The 21364-nt window shown below is 37.8% G+C and overlaps 1 protein-coding gene across 3 annotated transcripts in view; it reads right to left on the bottom strand.

The window, feature by feature from the left end:
• The window catches only part of kdm7ab (lysine (K)-specific demethylase 7Ab), a 54668-nt gene extending 37256 nt beyond the window's left edge, over nucleotides 1-17412 (bottom strand). For 2 of the 3 annotated variants that reach the window (XR_007896251.1, XM_051689066.1), the window contains exon 1: nucleotides 17271-17412. Coding sequence is in view for 1 of the 3 variants with exons in the window: in XM_051689066.1 (XP_051545026.1) it covers nucleotides 17271-17368 (98 nt within the window). In the remaining 2 variants the exon portion in view is untranslated. Of the gene's footprint in view, nucleotides 1-2187; nucleotides 2337-2494; nucleotides 2565-17270 lie in introns of all 3 variants that reach the window. The other variant, XM_051689067.1, reaches the window with a different exon arrangement.
• Between the last annotated feature and the right edge of the window lie 3952 nt (nucleotides 17413-21364).

Raw genomic sequence — 21364 nt, 5'->3', positions numbered from 1 at the left:
TATTTAATGAAACAAAAAGACACAAAACACAAACACACACACACACACAGCAGCTGCGTGTGGCTCTCTCTCTCTCCCGAACTGCTGCATCCGGCTCTGCCTTATCCCTCTCCTCGGCTGATTAGCCCGATTGGGGGCCGGCCGTACAGACTCACGGTCCGGACCCGCCTTCCTCCTCATCACAATGCTATTTAAGATCTTTAAGTTCATTCAATTGAAAATTATTTCTTTGTTCAACCAGCCAAAATTTACTTTTTTAGGGCACAGAGTTTCCATAATTTTTTTTTACATACGTTGTACTTGTCCGGGCTTACAATGTACCAGTGAGAGAACAGAATAGAAATCGGGAAGGTGAATAAAGAAAAACAAAAAGTGATGAAAAAATAACTGATGCAATCATCTATCACTTATGCAAAGACAACTTTTTTCAATAATGAAATGTTTTTATACAATGAAATGCCTATTTGAGTGTAAAATGTGTGAATATGGAAAACATATACAAAAATCACAAAATGAATATGGTCTTTCCATGTCTCTCTACCAGAGGTCCCTGGCTAAAATTTTTGTTTTTGATCCTTCTCCTCCCTTTAAAAACAAATGATAATGAAAATCTAAATATTAAATGTCATGGATCAATATTAACTGAGTAATCCATTATTTTGTTGAAATCACTGAGATCACATTTTTTCCCCATTCTGATGGTTGATGTGAACATTAACTGAAGCTCCTGACCCATATCTGCATGATTTTATGTATTGCACTGCTGCCACAGGATTGGCTGATTAGATAAATCACATGAATAAGTAGGTGTACAGGTGTTCCTAATAAAGAGCTCAGTAAGTGAATAACTCCCAGAGAAATGGGGCACTCAGCATGGCTCCACTAGTAAATTGTTACATTTAACCCATTTTCAAAGGTTGAAAACCAAAGGTCACAAAACAAAGGTTAAAAAGTACTTTAACATTGAAAAAGTTACAAACTTCAGCTTTAATTTTCTGGAAATATCTTTGAATTACCCATCATGTAAGGTACAAAAGCATTGGCATTCCATTGTGTACGTTTCCCTTTTAAAAACAGATGAGCAAGCCAACAGCCATCATGCTGTCATAAAGAAATTCCACAAAACAAAAAGAGATTTGCTATACCTCACAATCTTTCTCCTCTAGTAGGTGGTTCAGAAATGAAATATGATAATAGCATTATGATATCAGTGGCGCAGGGCTTGTTTTGTTTTTTGTAGCATTGCACTGTAATACACTTGCAATTTAAATATTACGAAGCTATTGCATTTGCTCATTGCCAAGGCTTACGTTGTTGCACTGGTATTGCATGTTGTTTTGTGAAGTGGAGGGGAGGAGTGGCTTTCACTCACGTGTAACAGAAAGTATTGCATCTGTCTAAATCCTCCTCTCGAGTACTTTCAGTCTTACAGAATCTGTCGAAAACAGGACGGTCGCAACAAAACAAGATTATCTTCGAGATAAAATGCTGCATTATAGTATGGATACACTGGATGATCCTTTGACAAAATGGTGACTGGATCATTGGCTTGAGAAAAAACAACAAAACACAAACAAGCTTCTGGGCTCTGGCTCTGGGCTCCATTCCATCAATATCATAAATTGCTCAATGGGTTGTCTGTGTTTGGAAGGGAGAGCCTTTAAGCCCCAAAAAAGATGTCAGAATTTGGCCTCAAAAGACAAATACCAATATGAGAGCACAGAGAAGCTGCTTTTCCAAGACTGAGGAGGGAGAGGAGGAGGGCAAGATCCTCTTCCGCTGTTGAAAAATGCTCAGACACCAGCCGTTCCTTAAAGCTCCCTTATGACCTGCCATTTAGCTTGAATGAAGATAGTCGTTAGTCAGTGGAAAGGTAGGCTTGATCCAGAGTCTAGGCAAACAATGGGAGGATGTGGCCATTTTTCTAAATAGCATTTTTTGGAGAAGTGCCCATGGGCTTCCAATCAGAGAGCAATATATTTCTGATGGTTCTAGTGATAATGGGTGAGGGCTGATTTTGTGCGGCTTGCCAGGTCAAGTGTTTAATCTAGCATTGCTTGGAGGCTCTAAGGCATTTAGCTGCAAAACCTTGGAAGATTCTTGGAGACCGGGTTGAAGAAGTCATCATGAATGCTGTAAACCCAACACAACCAATGAGCTCTCTTAAAGACATAACCAATCGCTCACCTAGACTGAAAGCAGATAAAAAGGTGTCTCCATGGTGACGGCAAGTTCACAGGCAGAATTCACAGAATGCATGCTGTAGATCTCATTACACTCCCAGAATCCCACTATGTACCATAGTGTGAGCCTGTGGCCTCCTTGCTGACCAAAACCTATGCATGAAAACAGTTTGGAACATTGTGGAAAGCATGAAATATGGTGAATTTTAGCTGAAAAAGCCCAAACTGTTGCTTTTTGCTGCATAGGCATCCTATTATGAGGCTAATGAATAGGCTTACAACAATGTAATAGGTAACTGTAATTAACTTACTGAAAGTCAACATGCAAAAGCATTCACAACCCATCTTAGTTGGCTGCTTATCTTGCAACTAGTTAGCAACCTACATTTAAAAAAAACAAAAAACATGGCAGCTTTTAAAATTCACATTTGAGGTATGACTGTGTGCAATTTATGTTGTAAAACATCTTCAATAATGTTTGTTTACTACAGAACTTATTTTACTAATAAACTGAAAAAAACCCATTATAAAAACCATTGAATTAGCCTTCCGGGTTCGCCTAAAATTGACGTCACGGCCAAACAGCTCTATTACATTTTGATAAAAGATTACAACAACTTTTTTTCTCCTTAGGAATAATGTGCACTTATAGATTGTGCACAACAAGACCAGGAATATGTATCAAGAAAGTAAATGGGGAAAATGTATATTTCATGCTGACTTTGCCTGAAGCATTCATCTAGTTCTATAATCTTAGGCCAAGGTATAAACAAGCCAAAATTAGCTCATTCGCTTGACTTTAACTTATAAGGCCCCTAATTATGAGGTGGCAGTGTAGGATTTTTGTGAGTGGAATTCGAGTTGGACGAAGCAGAACCTGACAATGACCTCTCATATCCATCAGTCATGAGCTTGAGTTACCTGTCGTTTAGCGGACACTTTTCATCCTGTGCAACCTACAACACTCTAATTGCAGCGACAATCCCCCTGGAGTAAACAGGGGTTAAGTGCCTTGCCTGAGGGCATAATGATGGAATAGAAAGATAGGGTGATCAGGCAGGACTGTGGACCAACACGGTTTGTGGTAGTACACCAGGGCCCAGTTTCAAGAAACCCCTTAAGCTAAGAAAACCCTTAGTGACAATAGCCTTACAATTATAACTTAGGTTTTTCTTAACTTAAAAGGTTTTCTTGCAACCAGGCCCAGATCCTTAACCATTGAGGTTTTCTCCACCACAACTTGTCTGGAAAGAACACAGAGAAAACTGTCCACTTTGATGTGTGGCTGTACTTATTCGCTAAATTAATCCCGACTTAGGGAAGTCAGGGAGGAAACTGTCTGCAAAAAAAATAAATAAATAAAAAAAAAAAAAAAAAAAATGGCCAACAGACAGTGAAGCTTCAGGGAACATAACATAAAACGAGGGTAAAGAAACATAAACTAAAGCCTCCCTCCTCTCCCACTGTCTTTTTGTGAAGAACCGGACCGCCTGTCTTAAACAGCACCCCAGAGAGTAATGAGCACAGGAAGTAGCATTTAGCAAAGGAAACAGGGCTTTGCTGCTTCAAACCCACAGCTCGGCCAAGACCATCATCTCAACTACAGCAGGGGACTTCCTGTGCAGCAAACTTCATTGGTCTGAACATGCAAGTCAAACAAGACTGTAACAGACAATAAAAATAGCATTGAGCTTTGCTATCGTAAAGGAATAGTTCATGCAAAAATTAAGATTCTGTCATTTACTCACACTCATTAACAGAATTCACTTTGTTCTTTAAACAAAGCTATCATATGGCTTCAGAATACTTTGAATATGATGCATGAATATGGGCCTTTTTTGTATACTTACACTTTCACAATATTCTTCTTACTTACAGTGGCAAGAAAAAGAATGTGAACTCTTTGGAATTACCTGCATTTGTCTTAAAATCTGGTTTGAATTCATCTAAGTTACAATAATGAACAAACACAATCTGTTTTTACTAATAACACACAAATTATTGTATTGTTCTTGTACATTTTGAATAAATCATTCAAACATTCACAGTGTAGGCTGGAAAAAGTATGTGAACCCCTAGACTAATGAGGTCAACAAAAGTCTATTAGATTCAGTAATTGGCAAACCTGGCATCTAATTAATGAAACAAGATTGGAAGTGTGGGTTAGAGCTACTTTGACTTATAAAAAGCACTCAAACATTGAGTTTGCTATTCACAAGAAGCATCTGCTGATGTGGACCATGCCTAGCAAAAAAAAGATATCTCAGAAGTCCTCCGATCAAGAATTGTTGCTTTTCATAAATTTATTAATCTGTCCACAATTAGAGACAAATTGTCATTAAATGGAGATGCTTCAGTACTGTGGCAACTCTCCCTAGAAATGGCCGTCCAGCTAAGATGACCAGTGGCAGGTCGTGCATTTTAAGTCTAGGCCTTCAGTCATTAAGCCATTAAGAAAACACAGTTTCACAATGAATAAGACACCCTTTGCCTCTGGGCATCATACACTGTCACAGCTAACTAGTAATACCAATTGACATTTTAAAAACACGTCCACGCACGAAAGCCAGAACTTGAAACGACACTTAATGCTCAAGCAAGCCTAATTTTAAATTTGTTTTGTGAAATGAATGTCTCCTGAACAGACATTCAAAAATCTAAATTTTTCATATGAATCTACCAAGGAGGTCTATAATACCTGGAAAAATCTATCTAATAATATTTGCGATTTAATTGTTGCTTGCAATAAATTTTGTTTCGTCAGGGTACACGTTATGCTGTGTTCCATTCAAGTTGGATGTGGGATATTCCTACTTGATATCTCCGACCTCAAATGCATTCAATTCCCCGATATTCGGAAGATGACGTTTAAGGAAACAAAACTGCAACGCTCCTGTTAGCTTAGCAGGGGTTTGACTCTCATTAGAGATGTCTCCTAGCAACCCAACTGATAAACAATGCTGCAGAGCTAACATTTGTGCTTCAGGTGTACGATTATCGAAAGAGATTTTAATGTTTTATACACCTGTTTCTGCAGGCGTCTGTTAAACAAACTTTAATATCATGTAATGTGGAAACGAACTCATTTATCGATATTACTTAATAAAGTGAATGTTTATTACTTTGAATATCTCCCTGAGTGTGGACATGTTTGTGTGACATCATGCCCCTCCATCTCGGCAAAATCAGAGTTGAGAATTTCTGCACGAGCCTACAAGTTGTAATTCTGACTTCAAGATGCATTCCATTGCACTTTTCCTAGTAGGAAGTTGTAAAATCCGACTTTCCGAGTTGAATGGAACGCAGCACTACTTTTCAAAACTTGATCCGATACTGAATGCTCAAGCAGCCTAATTTACACTTAGCAAACTCCTGATGTTGCTATAACAATGCAAAAAGCACTTACCAATTTGCTTGAAGTGAAAATCAGTCCTCCTTTCCTGTTTAATAAATGAAGCAATCACACCGTCATGCAGAACATCTCGTGTTTTTAAATCCATAAGGATCTCTTTCTCAACGGCAATACCAGCAGTGATGACAGCCGACTCATCAGCAAGATCTCGCGCTCTTCGCTTTCAAATTACATACATCACTTAAAGCGTGATTGCTCGACCGGAACATATCCTAAAGATCACACCCACCAAGAACAAATAAAGCAATCTGATTGGCTGATGAATCTGACAATCTGACATTAGATGCCCATTCATTTGCACTGTTGAGGGATTCTGTGGAATTTCTGAAGCCCTGACGGGGTGGAAACTCAAACTCAAGCGCTGCTTCGGGCATGCGATTTGTGAAACAGCTGTCACACTTTGCTTGTAAGCATCAAGGAATAAATTCTGACTGGATAAACTTTTGATTTTTCTCTATTTGTTTGTAGATTAATTAAGAGCGGAAAGCGATTAAAAATACATGGGCAAAAAGGTGATTGAGAATGAAAGGATGAAAAATATTTATTTATTTGGCATGTTAGGCCAGCAGAGAAGGCCCTGAGAATTCGCCACTGAAGATGACTCAGAAGGCACACCGCAGAATGGTCAGTGTGGTAAAAAAGAACCCTAGAGTGACAGCTAAAGACTTGAAGGAATCATTGGAACTGGTTAACATCTCTGTTCATGAATCTACTATACAGAAAACATTAAACAGGCATGGTGTCCATGGCAGGACACCATAAAGGAAGCGGCTGCTTTCGGGAAAAAAAAAAAAAAACATTGCTGCGCGCCTGAAGTTTGCAAAAGACCACCTTGACCATCTTGACACTTGACACAACGCTTCTGGGAAAATGTCTTGTGGACTGATGAAATTAAGGTTGAATTGTTTGGGAAGAACTAACAGCACTACATATGATGTAAAAAGGGCACCACATACCGACATGAAAACATCATCCCGACTGTGAAGTACGGTGGACGTAGCATCATGATTTGGGGCCGCTTTGCTGCTTCGTGGCCTGGACCACTTGCCATCATCGAGGGAAAAATGAATTACGTTTATCAAGATATCCTACACGATTATGTCAGGGTGGCTGTGCACCAGCTGAAGCTCAGTAGAAGTTGGGTGATGCAGCATGACAATGACCCTAAACATTGAAGAAAATCCACTACAGAATGACTTGGAAATCCACCTTTTTGGAGAGGCCCAGTCAGAGCCCAGACCTTAACCCAACAAAGATGCTGTAGAATGACCTCAAGAGAGCTGTTCATATGGCTGAACTAAAGTTTGGTGAGGAAGAATGGTCCAAAATGTATTTTCAACATTGTGCATGTCTAATCCACAGCTACTGGAAATGTTTGGTTGAGGTTATTGCTGCCAAAGGTGGATCGACCAGTTATTAAATCCAATGGTTCACTTTCATTTTCCATAGCACTGTAAATCTTTAATGGAATGTGTTCAATAAAGACATGAAAAATTATAATTGTTTGTGTGTTGTTAACTTGTCTATACCTTGTGACTTTAATGAAGATGAGATCAAATTTTTATGACCAATTAATGCAGAAAACCAGCTAATTCCACATTAATTCACATACTTTTTTTGCCAATGTATGTGTTCCATAAAATAAAGAAAATCAGAGGTTTGGTATGAGATGAGGGTGACAAATGATTCCATTTCTGGGTGAGCTGTCCCTTTCACACTATCTACTGAGCAATTGCGCACTGTTAACCCTTACCAGCCGGCGCGTTCAAATTTGGGAACAATTATTCCCATGGTTCCGGTCTCAATATCTTCGCCGTCCAATCACCGATTTTATTTCTGAAAACTGCCAGATACTCATGACAATATAAGCTAAAAGCACATATGATTGGTTAAGGGGTTACTGGGCGTGAATAATAAATGTATCGTCATCCGCGTCATCCTCCATTTGCCTGAGCAGAGCCAGAGAGGATACGCCGGGAGATTACCTCCAGTGTTGGACTTACTGCTTCAAATTGAAAACTGAGGCGATCTTTCGAGGTAAGACAAGTTATTTAACGTGTTGTCAATATTGTCTATTGAAAGTCAAAACATTTTATTTACGAAGCATTTAATTGTAGGAGTAACGCTAGTTATTTCTGGAAAAAATGACATGACTGTCGGCGTTCATCGGACAGGCAGCTAGCCTCTATTTTTAAGCAAATTTCTGGGAAACTTGCTAAATAAACATTAGCTAGCAATACTGTACATTTTTAGCTAAATATCAATAACTTTTTTGGCCAATTTTGTCACTTGTGAAAAATCCGCCTGAAGTAATGTGAGGCAGAGAGCAGACGCTGTTCAGACCTGCCTAGAAACTGGCCTGCTAGTTAGATAAGTTATCTAGCTTGTTGATTTTCCATGTAATAAAAAAAATGGTAGATATCTTTCTATAATTTAGCAGATAGCCTTACCCATCCATCACACAGACATGATTTTAGATTGTGTGTCGCTTCCTGTTCACAAGGAAAGTGTGAGAGGGCTATCTGCAGTTGGACATTCTGGTCAGTCTGCAAGCCTTTGGTGAATATTCAGTGTACAGATTTGTGAAGAACACACTGCTGGCTATCAATTGTTGTACTTTCTTTCTGTTGTAGAGATGGATAGAGACTATGGCTCCATGCTCAGCACCCTCAAGAGGAGGAGGCAGCTGACTGATGATGAGCTTAGGTTCATAGCAGAGGAGGACGTGGCTTATGTGGGCATGAGCACACAGGAGGAAGATCTGCCGGACCACGAGGAGATGGAGGATGAGATGGAACCTGATCCCCAGCCGTGTTTACTGTTGTTGTTGTCCTCCCCCTCCCCTCTTTTCTCCCTCTCTTCTCTCCACAGGTATTGCAGTTGAGTATTTATGAATTTATATATATTCTGTTCCTGCACTCTTTATTAAAAATGTATTTACTGTAGATAGTTCGAAAGTTTGATTTTGTATGTTTTGCTGTGTAATTCGTGTGTAATTCTAATGTTCAAATTAAATAAAGTGTGTGTTTTATTGAACACATAAAACGTATATTTCAGTGTTTGTGTCCTTCAATTTCAGATGCAGAGTGGTGGTGGCATAGTGGGCTAAATCACTGAACTGGTAATCAGAAGGTCTGCCAAATGCATAAATGTAAATGTAGGTACACAAAAGCGCCCCCCCCACCCCCCATTGATGAATGGGGGGTGGGGGAGGACGCTTCAATAGACAGTTTATATGATGTTACACTTGCACTGATGCCACAGTATAATACCCCCGACTCAAACTTCATAATAACAGCGAACTACCAATTTTTTTTTTTTTATTCATTGTAGTGTATGTAGGGTAGCAATATTCACAGACAGCAGAGGTATTCCGCTGAACTCAGGTCAGGGGTTGTTCAAACAGACGGAACACAACAAACTGGAACACAATGCGAGAATCTCGAGACACATATTTTCAAGCTGAAATCCTTTCCTGACAAAGCGTTTAAAAAATGTATTGCATAATCTGAGAAATGCTTATGAGAGAGCAAGACATAACGGCCAAGTACCTCCACCTACTGTAAGGGGCTGTTCACACCGAACGCTTTTGCAACCATCCATTTGTTTTTCCATGTATACGTGCGCTAGATGAATGTCTTTGTTTCCCTTTGTTTTGTTTATTCAGTGTCTTGTGCAGGAGCGATATTTTTTAGATGACGTGTCTAATTTAAAATAACTTTAAAAGCAGATTGAGACACCGGCTTTCTGTTAAACTGTATTTACTGCACTGTGTCTAGCCTTTTTTAGCTCAAGAATGCGATCGATCTGAAGTCATCGTCAGTGCTTTGCATACATCCAAAATTCGAATACACAGTTTTAGCATTTGAATTAATTTTTTTTTCTTAAATTCAAAGAATATTCAAAACTGGAATTTTAATTTGACAGCCCTAGTATCTTGCGAAATTCAGAAGAATCAGATCTCTACTCATGTTTTGTGATAAGTGAAATCAAGCCTGTGGTTTGAGGCGACTTTCCCACGACTATAGATACTTTCTCTTTTTAATGCTTTTAAATAAAAGCATTTTATTTATTTAGATATGACAAATGTGGCAGATGACCACTGACATCATCCCGTATATTCATAAATTGGATAATGGTCTTGAAATCAACAGGTTACCCACTTAAGACTGTTAATCATAACCGGTCTGTAAAAAACGCATCTGTCAAAATGCTTAAACAAAAATGGAAGGTTATGGAAAAATGCTATTTTGTATAGAGCGATCTACTACACTCCTGTATTGTTTTTAGATTTACGTCTTCCTACAAGAGGTGTGCAAAACTTCCTGTTTTTTTTTTTTTTCACTGACTAGTCAACTACCATGTTTTCCAGAATATAAGTCGCGTTTTTTTCATCATCTAAAATGTCGTGCTACACTGTAAAAAAAAAATCCTGTTAAATTTACGGTAAAACACTGGCAGCTGTGGTTGCCAGAAATTCACTGTAAAAAATACGGTAACCACGCTTCAGGCTTTATGGGATGTAATTTTGATGCCTGTATATTTTACGGTTCATTATCATTTTTTTGTTATTAAATGATATAAACTTCATACTTTAAACTTCTGAAACTGTAAAAATCTGCTTTTCACTTTATAATGTATTGTTACTCACCATAGTATTTACAGAAAGACACATGATGACATGAAGTTCATCAGCAGTGGCCTTTTCAAGAGCAATGATCAATAAACTTGTAGAGACAGTACTCAGTGTCACTCACACAAACACTAAACACCATCAGGGTAACAAATGTGAAATTAAAATAATTCAATAAACATTAACTAAACTACATGAAATATAACACAGAACACCCCAATGTAGAAGTGATATTAAAAAACAACTATTCCCATAAAATATAATGAAATGTGATGGATAACGCAGAGAATTCTGGGAACGCCTGATTATTGTTTTGTTTTTTTTACCATAATTTTAACAGTAATTTACCGTAAAAAGTGTACTCTCTTGTTAAACATAATATACATTTTTACCGTTAATTATAAAGGTAAAAATCATACTTTTTACATGTAAAATGTTAAATTTTTACAACATTGTACTGTAAAATTACATGTATTGTCTTTATAAATATATGTAAATTTTTTACCGTATATTTTAAGGTAACTGCCCGTTTACCAATTTTTTTTTTTTTACTGTAGCATTTTTACAATCTTTTACCTTTAAAATTATGGAAATGTTTTACAGTGTACTCATAGTGCAAAGCAACTTATTTCCATAATTTATCCGTTGATGTCGTCCGATCAAACACGCTGCACATCAAAACGCATATACACAAACAGAAGAAAAACAATCTGTCAAATTGAGCCATTAATTTTCCTTATTTTCTAGGCTTGAGCAATATGCGAGATGCCAACAGATATCCTAATTGATATTCTAGTGAAGCGGTGCACAATCCCAGTTAAGCTTCAATCTCTAAAGAATTCCTAATGTCCCGTACACATTGGAGGAAAGAGGCGGGGATGACTTTTTCAACCGGGCCAATCCTACTTGAAACATAGGCTGAGAGACAGAAGCCATCTATCTCTTCTCAGTGTTTTCAACCTCTGAGGGATGTTGATGAATGGGGCTTTGAACTTGCTTCTGGCCAGCGAGGCCTCAATCAATCTTTCCCCTCCCACAAACACAGAAGCACTCCTACGCATGTGCATCAAGCATGCAAATATACACATTATTCAAGAGACTGAAAAACATACAACTGAATCACAGATCTTTAGGAAGATTTGCTGACGGTATTGGATTTGCAAAATGACATACATTTAAAATCAACTAGATTGTGGGTTGCCTGAATATCTAGCCAACTAATTAGTCGGGGGCATTTACATGAAACGTGTTCTTGTGTTCAAAATCAGCTAGCCGGAGTGCAATGGAATGGTATAGAGTCCAGGGGTCTCCAGATGCGTTGGACTACTTTTAAAGGAATTGTTCACCCAAACATGAAAACTCTTTCAAGTACGTACTTACCGTAATGTCGCTCCAAACCAGTATGACTTTCTTCCTTTCATGGAACAGGGTTTATTTACCATAATACAGGTGAATAGTGGCGGCGGTTTATGTTATCGACGTAGCCGCAATATTTGATTTAAGCGATTTATTAAAAAGCACAAAATTTACATGAGCCATTTGAATTTTACTTTTTGAACGGAGACAGCCCGACATTCTAACCAACACTGATGAGGAAAACAGCTACAACACTGTCATGCGCTAAAGTAAAAGGGTTTTAAACTAAACATAATTACCCTTACTAACATTCTGTTCGAATTATGTTAGATATTAAGAAACACACTGGCCATGTTTACCTTAAGATATTCATATATTCTCTATAGAGATTACTTAAATCATTAAGAGCCTATAAGTGTTTATTTTCATTAGATGTTTTGCTTATGTATTATTTTCTTTGTTGCATTGCTTAGAGAAGGTGTTGAGTTTCTTGAGGAAAGTTTATAATAATAATAATAATAATATAGTTCAACAACAAATCATACTGAAATGTGGCACTGTGAAATTTTGCATTATGACAAGGCTGATTTAAAACCAAGTTGAGTGCTTCTAACCCTAACCTAACCCTTTGACTATGTTTGTCAAGTTGCAAAAAAGGAGAAAATTATAAAAGAGGAACTTACTGGGGGCTTGGGTAGCTCAATGGTAAAAGACACTAGCTACCACCCCTGGAGTTCACTAGTTCGAATCCCAGTGCGTGCGGAGTGACTCAAGCCAGGTCTCCTTGGCCCGGTTGCTAGGGAGGGTAGAGTCACATGGGGTAACCTCCTCGTCGTCGCTATAATGTGGTTCGTTCTCGGTAGGGCGCATGGTGAGTTGGCGTGTAGCCTCTACACGCGCTATGTCTCCGTGGCAACGTGCTCAACAAGCCACATGATAAGATGCGTGGGTTGACAGTCTCAGACACGGAGACAGCTGGGATTCGTCCTCCGCCACCCGGATTGAGGCGAATCACTACGCGACCACGAGGATTTAAAAGTGCATTGGGAATTGGGCATTCCAAATTGGGTGAAAAAGGGGAAAAATCCCCCCCCAAAAAAAGGAACTTACTGGTTTATCCAAAAATAATATCCAAAAAATATATAAATCAATTTTTATTGATTTTCCAGAAAAAAAGCTACGATATTGTGATATATATCGTTACTGTTATATAAGATTTTGGTCATATCGCCCACCCTTAGTGCAAACTCAGCTCAGCAGCACACTTATTATATCACGGTCATTAAAAAAAAAAAAAATCTAAACATGAAAAAATCTAAATCTAGATAAACTAACTGACCTCACTAAACTGTTGTTGGACAACTAGTAGATTATTGTGACCCATCCCTACGGAGTAGAGCCCGACTGATATGGGATTTTTGAGACCGATACCGATTTTAGAGGGGGAAAATTCACAGATTACCGATATGGTGACCGATATAGTTAATTTTTGAGCTAGAATGAAAACAGACCTTTTCTATGTGGATTGTGCACCGATATGACTATGCAAAGGTACTCAGAAGGCTGCTTTCTTAAACAAATATTTTTATCAAAGAACATTTCACATTATTATTATACATTGTCAACTAATTCTAGAAATGAACACTGAGAAAATAAAGAATAAATAAAAATACAATAAATAGCTAAATAAACATCAGTACCGTATGTTTAGTATCAGTCAATGGCTGGCAATTAAAATAAAGAATAAATTAAAATAAAATAAATAGCTAAATAAACATCAGTATTACTGTTTAGTATCAGTCAAATGCTGAACATTAAAATAAATAAAAATGAAATAAATAGCTTAATAAACATCAGTACTGTTTAGTATCAGTCAGTGGCTGACCATTAAAATAATGAATAAATAAAAATAAAATAAATAGCTAAATAAACATCAGGGGCCGGATGCACCAGCTATACGTACGTTACAATTAGCCTAGTTGTGGCGTGAATGGGCACTAAGTCACAATTTACGCTCTACTAATATTTAAGCATTGCACCATTAAATTTTGGTAGGACGTAACCCTATGTATAAACTAATTATATACGGCAGCCTCCGACCAGGAGTAACTGATAGAATAAAAAGCAGAATAATTTAATGACATCAATGAGCTCATGTTTTGATTGACAGGCTTCAGTCCTTTCAACATATATGATGGTGTTGGCATTTACACTCATTTACATTTACGAGAGAGAAAAAAAATAAAATAATTACTTTTAAGCGGCTCTTCAGCATGAAACTGTTCTAACGGTGCCGTTTTTAGGGTGTGTCGCCCGGTGTCAGGTTTCAACACATTCAATATATATATATATAGGATATTAAAATGAATAAATATCTGTTTTTCGAGCCTGTTGTATTAGTATGTATCACCCCTCATTTATTTTAGATACACTTCCTATATATTATTATTTACACAGGGCAAATATACTATTTATTAAATCTACTTTTATTACATATCCTATTTTAATGTCTGGAAAACCATACTTTTAAATATTACATTTTATAAATGCAACGACTGGAATTGTTCGGTTGAAGGGGGTACCAAACTGTGAATCCTGAAAAAAACAGTTTGGTGAATACATGTTTACACACTGACAAGTTATGAAAGTAGCTACGTGGTTAGCTAGTTAGCTATAAGCTTGTCACGGAGAGTAAAAGATGGACTTTATTTACTTCCCAGCATTGTGTCTCACCAACTAGGAAACAGCGAAGCATGAAATCAACACTCAACAGACACAATCCACCACTGCACCGTTGTCTGCTGAGCTGCAAAAAGATGATCTGATGTTTACCTTTCAATCTGCTACGTTACTGACTGCACTGACAAACTATAGCTGGCTAACAGCAAACAGATGTGCTAAACATGAGTGACATGGTTGTCAGGGACAGGGTTAACATTATATTAGTTATATAAAATGATGGGGTAATTTTTTATTAACTTTCCAGTATGTATTTCACAAACTAGTTAGCAATTTAACAAGAAATTATCATTCAAATCCACACCGTTTAACTCCGCCCTGTCTGCAGAGACACCGTCAGCTCGGAGCGCTTTCTGCTGGACAAACTACACTATGACACCAATTCTAAAGTATTGTTTTCTGCATTATATGTTCTGAAAAAAGTTTTCATGTCGGCGTATATTTTACCGATATGCGCCGACATGAAAACATTTTTCAGAACATATAATGCAGAAAACAATACTTTAGAATTGGTGTCATAGTGTAGTTTGTCCAGCAGAGCGCGCTCCGACTCCAATACCGATATATCGGTGAAAGGCTAATATTGGCCGATAATATCGGCCGACCGATATATCTACTGACACAGAATCTGTGCAAACAGAAATCTCTGCATGAACTCTCTTGAATTTCAACACCCTTCATTCACAAAGTTATACTCATTTCTCACCCCATGCATGTTAACTTATATATATACACACACACACTACTCTCTACTCCATTTCACCATGTTTAAATCTATTCCTCAGACTTCCCCCCTAAAAAAAAAGACCACTAGCTAACATTGAGATGTCACTAAACTGGCTGCACCCATCCCAGTAGGTAAGGCATGTATGGATAGTTTTGTGAGGTTTTAACGGTATGCTTGACATCAAGCTTGGCCTACTGTCACTATCAGGCATGAATATCAGTAGTTTCGTAATCCTCTGAGCCCTACACCCCCAGCGGCTCTTTCCTCTTAAACCAGGCTGTGTATGGAGCCAGATAACAACCTGGGCTGGGCAGCAGGCGAGACAGCATAATCCCATTGGTGGCAGGCAGAACTGCCACATGAAACCTTAAATTAACACAGAATAAATTGTATCAACCATGCATCCTGCAAAAATGATCAGCCCGCGTTATCTCCAGCCCCAGCGGGCACCTGAATGTTGTAATGTAGTGATATAGAACACCCCTGGCAAAATTCAACATCATATGCAATTCAAATACACAATTCCTTGAAAACCATGGTAAATGTTTATTCTCTATATATCTTCTAAAATGTTTCATTTTATGTTTCAGCAGCGCCACATCTGATTTTTAACATGGATAAAAAATTAGGCTATGAAGGATAGAATTACTTCAATGGCTTGTACTGTTCTTGAAAAAAAAACAAAAACATCTTTCTAAAAAAACAAAAACAAATTTATTACATTAAATAAATTAAAAAAAAATCATGAGTTGTGGAAAATAAGATGTGATCTAGGAATTTTTAGGGTTTTGGCATTCTGCCAGCGTTGCATATGTGTAGTACATAAGACTACTACATGCATGTGTGCAAGATTAGAGGCTTCTCAGCTGCCAAAAGAGAAATGGGAAGCCCAACTATAAACACTTACAAACACAAGGCATAACAGGACGGAAAATCTCATATTGGTGCATGCCTTCAGGTTACATTGTACAGTTTAAGCACATTTCATCCCGAGTATGTCATGCACGGGCACAACTCCACGTTGTACACGTCAAAACTGCGCCTGTTTCTTTAAGAGGCGGAACTACATGCCCAAATTTGTACAACAGGGGGGATTTAAATGCCCGACCCCTGCTGTCAATCAAAAAGACCAAACAATCACAGAACCTAAAGGATAAAGTGCGTAATGTCTCTCGTTACATTTAAAAGTGGCATTAAACACAGCAAATGCCAAAAATGGAAACTACTTAACAAGCAGTCTGTAATGCACGTATAGTTTAAAGCATTTAACGGGAGAAAGGTCTGATCTCGTAAACTCAACCACACGTCTTTGTTTAGTTACCCCCCCTCCCTCCCCGTGTAACTTTTCATCAAAACCCCCCACGTTTCCTCACGCTTCACAGACTGTCTTGCCCATGGCTGCAGATAATCCAACAAAGAAATAACCTTGATTCTATACATGTTTTACTAACAAGCAAAGAGCAATAAAATCAACCGGATGCTTTCAAAAATGGACTAAATTAAAATAAAGGAAACTCACGAAAGTCACGAAAATATCCATCCAGATGTTGTACACAATACGGACTCCATCTGTTCACCCTACATGTTAAACATGTTGGTGATGAGTGAAATCCAGACACTAATCAGTCACTAAAATATGCATTTTCTTTTCAGTTGATGCCTCTATACTTGCAACCAAGCGGTTTACAGCTTAAAGTTGTTCAACCAAAACACAAACAAAATGAAAACATCACCATGCATAAGTTCACTTGAAAGCTGCAAACCAAGTTTCAGCCTTATATTGATCATGCATCTTATTTCTTACATAGTCTAACAATCTCGTGCACTTTAAAAACCATGATAATGTTCATATTTATTTACTTAAGTGCTTCAAAACATAAGGGGTTAATGTCAGCTGATGCACCGCAACTCACAGCCACAAAGCTACCGAGACAACCCTACGTTAACCTATTTTCACTGCATTTTTGGAGCAGCCACAGAAAACCTGTCAGTCGTAACGACTAAACAATAACGACGTTAGAAAGGAAAGAAATAACATGTGCGGAACAAGGGCGTTTAAAATAGGAAAATGTCAAATGATGCGATAAACGCATGGAAATATTGACAAAGCAGCGCGTGAAATCGTCTCGTGACGAGCGAGCTTCGCTCAACAAACGGCTTACTGACACCCGAATGTTTTTTTAAAACATTATGTCACGATGTAACAGTTTAATTCCTTACCTGCCGTGAAACCAGTCCTTACAAATGTCGCATTCTATCATAAACCGGCTCACATCGTACGGCTGCCGGCAGACGCAATACAGCTGGGCCGTCGCCATCTTCGGACTGTCCCCAAACAACGCAGCAGCCAAGCTGGAATCGGGTTGGGCGGGGAATCCTTTTTTATTATGCGGAAACAACACAGAGAGGAACGCAGAAGGCTGACGACAAAACGGGAGGGGCGCGGAAAGCGTGTTCTGACGTCATGCATCAACATCGAGCGCGAGCTGAGCGCGAGTCACTCCAAGGCAGTTTATTATCACGTAATACGACATAACGATGATTAAAAAACAATTTGATGAGAGAAACGACTTGGGGAAACATTATTCGAAACTCCTCTAAAACCAGGTCTAAGACTAATATCTGTTATATTTTATAACAAAGCAATTAGCGCACAGTTGGTTCAAAATATTAATGTTAATTTAAATTATGTGTTATCATATTACTTTCCTCATACTTTACGCATTTTACTAATATTCTTTAAAGGGATAGTTCACCCCAAAATAAAAGTTCTCTTATTTACAGGGGCGGCACCAGTGAATTTTGATTGCTGGTGCTGAAGAGGTGTTAAATCGTTGACAGGGGGAGCTGAGCTTTGGTCACTAAATATGTGCAAAACCTGGCATGGCCAAGCTATTTTATTAATATCAGTTTGCACGAGGTGACAACAGAAGTGAAATCTCTATGCTGCAGCCTAAATAAAACAGGCAACACACTTTCAGGGGTGTTTTCTGGGGTGTTTCTTACAGTACTGTCTGAAGCACAGGTACAGCAAAACAGTGTACCCTTAGTGTGGGTCTGGGGACATGCTCCCCTGGGAGAAACTTTTTGCAAAAACGGCACTAAAGCATTTAATTCTGAAGACTTTAGGAGCAGCATTTTTAACTTTTCTCAAGTATATACAGAATCTTGTTTAGCAATTAATGTAACTATGGGCTACAAAGCATTGATAAAAGACTTATTCACACAGCACATCCAGCACTAGTTAAAGTTTCTCTAAATCAGTTACCTTTAAAAATAAAAATAAAAATAGCCTGCTGTGGCAGGACCATGGCATTGTGATGGTACATGCAATGATACGTTTTGATGCCTGTTTGGTTGGAAAAATGGCTTTACCTTGAGTTGTTCAAAAGCTGAACATGCAGGTGTTGAACTTAATAAAGACATTATTCATAGCTGTCAAACGAAGGATGCACTTGCAGGTGTTGATTTAAAATATCGGCATCACCGTATGAACGGGAAGAGCCGTAAACTGACGCATGTCGCAAAATCATCTGTGACGTCCAATGATATATATATATATAGAAAGAACTGTATATATAAAGTCAGGCTGGGATTTCTAAATCACATTAAATTTAAATTTAAGGTGATTTAGAAATCCCGGTCTGACTTTCTTAACCCTTGTGCGACCTTCGTGACATTTCTGTCTTTTTTATTTTAGTTTTTTCGATCATTTTAACTGTGTTAATGCCAACAGCATACATTTTTGCCAAAGGTGTGTATTTTTTGGGGAATTTTGATATTTCAACCTCAGTTCCTATAATACATCTATAATACACTGTGTACACAAAATAATTACACTCAGGACCTTAAGGATAAAAATCCTATTTTCTGTTTATATAGAGTACTTCAGTCCAACTGAATAAATGATGCAGCTAAAATTGTGTGGGTGTGTTGATATGGATGTCAGAGTGTGTTTTGTATGTGTGTATTGAGAAATGTGTGTATGTGTGTAAAAAACAACAGTGGCATTATGTAAACAAACTGGCATTTAAAGGTGTTAAAATCCCGAAAATGAATGAATATTTGGTAGTTATGATCAGGACTGATGTTGGTTAAAAAATAACTCAAAGTGAAAAATAATATTAATATTTAATATTATTATGGCAGTTTTTTGATGCAGATATTTTTGTCCTCGAAGGACCTCTGAGTAACTTTTTTAAATTGATGCACAAGGGTTAAAGTCCCTTTCGGGGGTAAAGATGTGTTGTCACCCTAAACAAGCAGATATTACAGCTTTTCCTACTTATATTACAACTTGTGGACAGTTTTCCCGCTTCCTTTGGTGACTGTTGTACTGCACTGATAGGCTGAACATTGGGGCAGGTGAATGCTCTGACATCGCGACCCGCATATATCTTCTCCCTCATAACGAATATTATTCATAACAAGCAAATGAAACAAGATTGTCACTAGAGGGCGAAAATAAATGCAACTGTTGTATCCGCAGGTCGGAGAAGGTGCAACGAGCGTGTTTTCGCCTGTCAGTCATTGATGCTCTTATGGCAGCTTGGGCATACCAAAATGGCCACTCGAACACTTCCGGTGGCTTCACCTACTGCTTGCAGTTGAACATTGCATCAGTGATCCAGTTCTATTTATATATCAGTGGTGACTTCTCTTAAAAGACAGGTCATTTTTATCATAGTAAACTCCACATGTTGTTCACTCCAATAGGATTGTTGAGTGTATAACATGTTGAAGATTAGTCTACAGGTGGCGAATTCATTAAGTTATGCGCTGTTTCCTCATAAAAGCAGTTTATTAGTCTTGTCTCTTGTCTCCTCACCAGTGAACCACCATAAGAATGTTTATGGGACCGCTGCATTTTTTTTACTAACTTTGTAGGCTCCCTTGGTTGAAGGGCTCTGGTTGTTACAAAGCAGGGTCCGGGGTTGTAAGGTTACAGGGGCTGCTCCACCATTACTGAGAGAGAGTTGTTGTAGACATGCAGTTGGAGAGAGTGCGCTTAATAAAATTTCAACACTTAAGTTTACCCCCTCATCTGCTCTGTGTATCATGACAGTAAATATTCCACTTGATTGTTTTCTGTTCTATTTATTTCATTTCTGTTTTTAGGGCATCACTATTTCTGATCATAAACAGGCGACAGAAATACGGGACACATGATATGATTGCTAAAATATTGTCAGGGAAAATGTTTCATACAATCTTTATACAGAGGATAATCTGCTGGCTGTTACAAACATTTGATGGGGGTGTTACGGGAGTAGTATGTACTTTCTTGAGGAGGTGGAAGCACACGCTAGCCCCTCCCTAGTGCTGGCCCTGCTAATGCCATCCCAGATGTGTATGACTTTCTTTCTTTTGCTGAACACAAACAAAGAATTTTAGAAGAATATTTTAGCTCTGTAGGTCCTCACAGTGCAAGTCAATGGTAGCCAGAACTTTGAAGCTCCAAAAAGCACATAAAGGCAGCACGAAAGTGATCCATATGACTCCAGTGGTTAAATCCATGTCTTTAGAAGCGATATGATAGGTGTGGGTGAGAAACAGATCAATATTTAAGTCATTTTATATCATCAATCTCCACTCTCACTTTCACATTCTTCTTCGTTTGTTTTTATTTTATTTTTGTTTTTTTGTATTACCTACTGTGCATAATGACTTAAATATTGATCTGTTTCTCACCCACACCTATCATATCGCTTCTGAAGATATAGATTTATCCACCGGAGTCTTATGGATTACTTTTATGCTGCCTTTATGTGCTTTTTGAAGATTCAAAATTCTGGTCACCATTCACTTGAATTGTATGGACCTACAGAGCTGAAATATTCTTCTAAAAATATTTGTTTGTGTTCAGCAGAAGAAAGTAAGTTACACATTTGCAATGGCAATAGGGTGATGAGAAAATTATAATGCTGTCTCAAAATTATTTTCCTAAATTGTCAAATTTTGTCCTATAACTATTGTCCCTATATTTATACTATATCACTATATTCCCCCTTAGGGCCTTTTACCCCAAGCAGGCTCCCCTCTTACCTTTTTTTTTTTTTTTTTTTTTAAGGAAAAATAAATTTCTTTTAATTATTATATTATTATATTATTTATTTTCATGCAAATTGCTCCATCAATATTCAATAAAAAATTCTGTGACCAAAAAAAAATAAATAAATAAAAAAAAATAAAATAAAAAAATAAAAAACACATTTTGCTTAAGGTGTGCGTTTAGCCCTGTTGCACCCTACAATTCAAATGCGTATATCATAGAAATAGTCTGAAATGTATTTTGATCTGAAAACCAAAAAGAT

Source organism: Myxocyprinus asiaticus, chromosome 46 (genome assembly GCF_019703515.2).
Source record: "Myxocyprinus asiaticus isolate MX2 ecotype Aquarium Trade chromosome 46, UBuf_Myxa_2, whole genome shotgun sequence".
In the NCBI taxonomy this organism is placed as follows: Eukaryota; Metazoa; Chordata; class Actinopteri; order Cypriniformes; family Catostomidae; genus Myxocyprinus; species Myxocyprinus asiaticus.
The sequence above is the reverse complement of the archived record's forward strand: the minus strand, read 5'-3'. Positions and strand labels throughout refer to the sequence as shown.